This window comes from Siphateles boraxobius, unplaced genomic scaffold, assembly GCF_051911475.1.
Source record: "Siphateles boraxobius isolate OS27281-9 unplaced genomic scaffold, OSU_SipBor_1 7, whole genome shotgun sequence".
Taxonomy (NCBI): domain Eukaryota; kingdom Metazoa; phylum Chordata; class Actinopteri; order Cypriniformes; family Leuciscidae; genus Siphateles; species Siphateles boraxobius.
The window spans coordinates 953233-959862 of record NW_027509197.1 but is presented as its reverse complement, the minus strand read 5'-3'; the positions used below and the strand labels follow the sequence as shown (position 1 = coordinate 959862).

Genomic DNA, 6630 nt, shown 5'->3' with positions numbered 1-6630 from the left:
TATAGTCTTGTCATCATTGTGAAACTTGATGTTGCATAACTTTTTATTGTTGCGAGTTACAAAATTGTGTTGTCAAAAAAAAGGGGGTGGAAAATAATCATCTGTCTGTGTCAAAAACCTAGTAAGCTGCCTATCTGGACAGCATCATAGTAATTTTGAGCATGGATCATACTTAAGGCTAAAGTCTTTTTTTTTTTTTTTTGGATAGCAGTGAGCTTCCTACCTAGACAGCATATTTAGGTATCATAGGCACAATCCAACGCAGCATTTTGACTCCCGGCAATGTTGCCCAGATAGGAAGCTTCCTAGTATTTGAGACACAGCCTCTTGTTTGGGTGAGAAAGTCAAAAAGTGACTCAGCCCCCCTTCCGAAGTGTCTCGTGTCGTTACTCTGCTGTTCTTCATTCCGCGAGGATGATGGAGGACTACAAGCAGTTTCTTATTTTGTTCCTTCTGGCGTTGGCGGTCGGTTTTGGATCGATTGCGTTCGTTTTAACATGGGTTTTGCACTACAGAGAGGGACTCGGGTGGGACGGAGGAGCGGCTGAGTTTAACTGGCACCCGTTGTTAATGGTGATCGGGTTTATATTTCTTCAGGGAATCGGTAAGGAGTTTGAATGTTTGCATTTCATTCAGCAACCAGAGGTTTACATTCCTGAGTCTTTAATCTCTATTTAAAGTAGCAGTAGCCTACTCAAATTAGTCCTGACTCCTGGACAGCATTAATCCACAAAAAATAAACAAAGTAACGATTTTAGTTACTCAGTTTTTTTTCTCAGAGGATTTAATGAGAGACTAAATTCGACTAATAGAAATTGCGTCATGTTCGCGCAAAATCGCGCATGCGGTAAAAAGAAGAAGCGAAAATAATGCGACTTTTTTGGACAGCGTTTTGAGATAAAGATCAGAGACTGTGTCTCAAAACATACTGAACTTTTGTTTTAAATTCTAGAAACAGAAATACAAACACATTCAGGAGACCATTAAAGTAAGTAATATTAAATAACATTAAAGTAAGTGGGGGAGGTGCTGAGGGCACGCAAGGTGTCGTGTCTCGCTCTCTCCCTCTCTGCCGTGCGCGCACTACACGGTTTGGAGCACATAGCCTACAGTAGGCTATACAGCACATACAGTAGGCTATGTTCTGGCTCTAGATTCCAGGAGATTTGAACAAATTTACAGGCATCAGGGAGCCGCTATCAATATGCAGGATTTTTATAGGTTATTTTTTTTAAAAACAATTCAGCGCAATTAAGGAGGATAAATGAGTGTCCGGCTTGAGGCTGCGCCGGACAGGGGGCTTAAAATCCGGATTGTCCGGCCAAAATCCGGATGTATGGCCACCCTAGAGAGGACGTGAGTATATAAAGTTCTGTTTATGGATGAAAACGTTGCCAAACAAAATAAAACATTTGCAAATATTAGATTTGTTGGAGACTGGAGTCAGTGTAATAACAAATAATATATTTCAAATTAAAAGTTTGTGCATATATGTAGGTTTAATTTAAATGGGAATATAGACCAACTACTGAACCGATTTACAAGAATATAATAAATTTATTAATGTTTCATCTTCGTGACCACAAAACGTACTGAACTGCCTACCTATGGGCCGTAATGTAGCTCACTTGTTTCTTTTTCTTTCTTTGTTTCAGCAATTGTTGTGTACCGACTGCCATGGACCTGGAGGTGCAGCAAGCAGATGATGAAGTTTATCCACGCAGGGCTGCATGTTCTCACCTTCATCTTAGCTGTCATTTCTGTGGTGGCTGTGTTTGATTTCCACAATGCAAAGAATATTCCCAATATGTACAGCCTGCACAGCTGGGTCGGACTGGCTGCTGTCATACTCTACCCAGCACAGGTATGGTTTCACACACACACTGGTACATCTTCCGTTTCAACCAAAAAGGGCTGTTATCATACACATTTGCAGCATCCAGTCCACTTCTTACATAGAAAACAGTCATTATTATGCAATTTAGTTTAATTTAGACCATTTTCCAGCATTTTTTCTCTCTTTTTCCACCCACTCTCTGAATAGTAAAGTTTAATGATACAGACTGTTTTTGCTACAGTGTCTTTGAGACTTTAATAACAGTATGTAAATTACATTTGGTATGATTGGCTGACCCCCGGATATCAGCATAGATCAAGGTTTTTCAATCTTTTCGATGTCACAGAGCCCTAAATATGATCATCCTCATGCGAGGGAGACCCAACCTAAAAGGCAGCTATATATTTTCATATATAAAGTCCAAGTTTATACTGATATTTATTATATAATGAAAATTGATTAGATGTTAGATGCATTATGTTTGCACGTATGTATTTATGTATTTAATCTAATTTTATATTATATCAATTCATTTATTTTAATCAGTTTTTTAAATTTATTTACTCTTGTTTTTTTTATTATTATTATTATTATTATTAGTTATTATTTTGGGTTCCCACGGGTCCTTGAAATCCTTGAAAGTTTGTGAATCTAAAAAAAAATAAAATAAAATCAAGGTCCTGGAGAGTTTTTTAAAAGAAACATACATAGATACAGGTCCTTGAAAGTGCTTGAATTTATTTTGTGTTTAAATTTAAATATTATTGTGCCATATTAAAAAATTCCATATTATTCCCTCCGGTCCGCTATTGTGTTATTTCACCAACACTTTGTGGGCTATACATACTAGCTTGCTTGATTTATGTAAGTTATGCACATTTACGCGTTATGTTAAGTGTTTCCTGCGTGAGGTTCTTTGTGTTGTTGTACGTTGCCATGACGTTCACGTGCCCACAAAATTGTACCTCAACGTTTCACAGACACACCGTAAAACATTGCAAAAATAGGCGATTTTTTTTTTTTTTTTCTGTAAATGTTCTGGTTGGCCTAGGGAGGGAGTTTTGTATTGTGAATCTTACAGAACACAACAACAGAGTTAAATAGAAACTTCATTGTTTGTTAATCACATAACGATGTATCAGTATTTTATATTTTAATAAACCTTTGTAACATTTATGTTGTCAGAGCTCTCTGAGGTGTGATGTGTTCTTCTCTCTCATGAATTAGATAGTTATGGGCATCGCCGTCTATCTGATACCTGCAACTCCAGTGTACGTGCGTGCAGCTCTCATGCCTTTGCACATCTACAGTGGCTTGTTCATCTTCACCAGTGTAATTGCCGCAGCTCTCATGGGCTTCACTGAGAAACTCATCTTTAGCCTGTAAGTACAGCTTCACACACAACACAAACCATACAAATGCTAATGCACATTGTGTCATGTGCATCGAAAGACGAAGCAAATTTGCATTTAGTAGAGATCTTTCTAAGTGTTGTTTGTAATGTCTTCCAGGAAAAGCCCAGCTTATAAAGACTCTCCACCAGAAGCCGTTTTAGTAAATGTTCTTGGGCTGCTTGTTATTGCATTTGGTGGTGTTGTTCTCTGGATTGCAACTCGGCCCTCTTGGAAGAGGCCAAAAGAAGAAATCACACAATTTGTGAGCAGTAGCAGCACAAGACAAGAAGACTTCAAAACGGACACTGCCGTGACCACAAGAACACACCTAGACCTCGAGGCACGCAGACGTAACGGAAAAGCAGAAGAGTCTGGATGAAACTGCTTTTCTAAAGGAAGAGTTTAGAAAAAATGTTTGGATTTTAGTTAAATGTATAGTTCACCCAAAAAATTATAGGCTACTAATTTACTCACCCTCTATGCTGTTCCAATCCTGTATGTATTTCTTTATTGTATATTTAAAGACTAAAACAAACCGTTTTAGTTGCCACTGACTTTGTATGGACAAAAAAAAACATTTTAGTCTTAATTTTTTGGGAGAACTATCCCTTTAATCTCAAAGCAAACAAAATGCTGAAACCTCTGCTGTTGTGGAAGTCTTTGAAGGGCATTTTACACTGACAACTCTGTTTATGCTGTAGGGCTGTGAAACAATTTATCGTGATTAATTGCATACAAAATAAAAGTTTGTGTTTACATAATATATGCGTGTGTACTGTGTATAAATAATGTGTATATATATATATATAAATATATATATATATATATATAGACCTTATGTAGCCACGCCCCTTTTCAGCGCTGAGCTCGTTGTCTTTTGACTTCCGGTCTGTATTTTCACAGCGATCTTGCGTAGTTATGAATGAACGGCTCGTTTAAATAATTTCAAATGCCCATTTGTTAAGGCATATGCTTTACAATGCTTATGATAAACATTACAATGCTCATGATAACATTCGTTAACTCTACAGTAAGTAAATCAACTCCACCAGCTAATTACTCCTGGACAGCAATGCCATAGAGATATACAGAGCGAACGCAAAAACGGAAGTTCAAAGACAATATTCTAAAGATGGCGGCGCCCTCGTTTCTCTGGTGCATAAGGTCTATACAGTATATATAATTTATATTAAAAATAATTATTTTATATACACATTACTCAAGGAACACATTTTCCTTAAATATATATGTACATATAAAGATGCATGTATTTATACAAAATAATTATACAAAGTACACACACATCTTATGTAAACACAAACTTTTATTTTGATTAATCGTTTCACAGCCCTGTTGAGCTGTAATATCTCGTCTGTGTGTAAAAAGAGATGCATGTAATGTCCCTGCCTGCTGCTTTAAAAAAAATTGAAGTATGAAGCCTATTAACATTCAACACTCTGTATACCTTAGTTAAGTTCAATGACATTATACTGCATTATACAGTTATAAGTGTTTATATTACTCCTGATTCTTCCATTTGTATAGTTTAAAGATTGTGCTTGAAATTTTTTGTTTTAAGATAGCAATATGCTATTGGTATAGACATAAAAACAAGTAAAACTTACAATAACATTTCTGTATAACTGTTTGGACATAACAAAACCAAGATTTGTATTTTTATTATCAAAAGTATCATTTGATGGATGTTTTTTGTATGAAACAATTATTAAATATTTTAGCATATTTGAAGGTTTTTTCCCTTCTGAAATGAATGTATGAGAGAAACTTCATATACAAAAAAACGAAACCTGCCTTATTTAGGAAGCCAAAAGCATGTTTGGATGAGTGACCAATTAATTATCAGCAAAACATGTCTATTGTATGAATTATCATATTGTCTTTATCTGCAGTATATTGAGCAGTCCATAAGCAATAAAGAGCTGCATCATCGTTGAAGTGTGAGAAACCACTACATATAATTATATAGTTCAGCCTAACCAATCACATTGATCAGGGATTCCGAACATTACTTCCTACTTTACCTACATTTTACAAACTGACAATATACAGCATCGACGGTCAGTATGTAGACCTACCTTTGCTGTACATAAATGTACACATTTTTCCAACTGCAATTTCTGATGCATTGCTACAACTGTACTACCAGAGCCTGTCTGGGGTCTGATGGAAACTTAGTGAATGATGGTGTTCCAGAATAGTTTCTCCCTGAAAGGAGATCTTGGTGGGTGTGGCCAGGCTACCTCATACAGCCCCAGTTCTACCTGGTTCAACTCAGTTTTTGAACCCCAGTTTAAAAAAAACATGATCTAATCCTTTTAATCCTACTTGTAAATATTTGTTGTAGTTCAATCTGTTTTTATTTAATTTTCAGATGAAAAGTGCTATACTATGCTGGTTCTTCTGACACATCTTCTGCCACCAATGCCCGGGAGTCGCTGCAGTGTGAAGTCAGCAATAACATTCCTGATTGATTTTGTACCGGTATGTTTCTTAATGATGTCTGTAAGAGCCAACGAAGGACTAGGTATGGTGGCCCTGCAATTTATGACAACACATGCAGATAGACAAAACACACGCAACTTAAGAAAACATCTTTATCAATTTGACAACATATGCACAACATTTAGAAATTGCTCTGCAAATTCATGCGTTGTCATAAATTGCAGGTCTTTTGCATCCAACGGCCACCGTAACTAGGCAATTATTAAATAATTTAGTAAAAAAAACAAAAAAAAAGTTAAAATATTTATGACTTTATTACAATTCATAAACTGTGTAAATAGTCTAAAATGTATTAACACTGTTTTTATGACTATTGAATTTGATATTTTCTACGTACACATTTAAAGAGTTATCTTATCTTACAAGTGGTAACTTACAGAAGAATAATTACTCCAAAATGTTACCTAATACAGTATAGCATGCACATTTAGACTTTATGCTGCTTTTTCAACTCTTAAATTGCATCTTTTTCATCTTCTCTAAGCCTGGAACCAGTATTGCATCCCTCTGTGACAACTCCGAGATGGCATCAAGGACCCAGCCACAGCTGATCTGCATCGGCAGTCTGAAAAGCCCAACACGACAATATATCATCACTGCAAGGAACGACCAGGTGACCATTCCTGTAAATGATGGCCTGACATGTGCAGTTGACAGATATACCGTTCATCAAATACAACTTTAATGGATGTAGCAAAAACTATCTCTTGTACGCAAGAGGTGCTAGAGAGGACTGTTGATAATCTTAAACAGTCAACAACTACATTCTTGAATAATCTGCAGGTACCACTTGGCAGTGAGTCTGTCCAGTCATTAATGGGTGAGTTTGAAGCTGCTAAACTAATGTTTAAAGATGTAGACACACCTTACAAAATG

At 36.3% G+C, this 6630-nt stretch overlaps 1 protein-coding gene and 1 long non-coding RNA gene across 2 annotated transcripts; both read left to right on the top strand.

Moving 5' to 3' along the window:
* The first annotated feature begins 342 nt into the window (after positions 1–342).
* Positions 343–3992, top strand: cybrd1 (cytochrome b reductase 1). The gene is made up of 4 exons (XM_077216716.1): positions 343–604; positions 1656–1864; positions 3065–3219; positions 3349–3992. The coding sequence occupies exons 1-4, from the start codon at positions 415–417 to the stop codon at positions 3608–3610; spliced, it is 816 nt and encodes a 271-aa protein (XP_077072831.1). The 5' UTR covers positions 343–414; the 3' UTR covers positions 3611–3992.
* A 1272-nt stretch (positions 3993–5264) lies between these two features.
* On the top strand, positions 5265–6404 carry LOC143723332 (uncharacterized). Its single transcript, XR_013197083.1, has 3 exons — positions 5265–5309; positions 5624–5733; positions 6239–6404. It is a non-coding gene; the product is annotated as an uncharacterized LOC143723332 (long non-coding RNA).
* The last annotated feature ends 226 nt before the right edge of the window (positions 6405–6630 follow it).

What these genes read in the sequence shown, in the direction of transcription:
- cybrd1 (XM_077216716.1), top strand. Translation starts at nt 415, where the DNA reads ATGATGGAGGACTACAAGCAGTTTCTTATTTTGTTCCTTCTGGCGTTG. An exon ending in TATATTTCTTCAGGGAATCG is followed by an intron (nt 605 to 1,655) that starts GTAAGGAGTTTG and finishes TCTTTGTTTCAG; the next exon opens with CAATTGTTGTGTACCGACTG. An exon ending in GAGAAACTCATCTTTAGCCT is followed by an intron (nt 3,220 to 3,348) that starts GTAAGTACAGCT and finishes AATGTCTTCCAG; the next exon opens with GAAAAGCCCAGCTTATAAAG.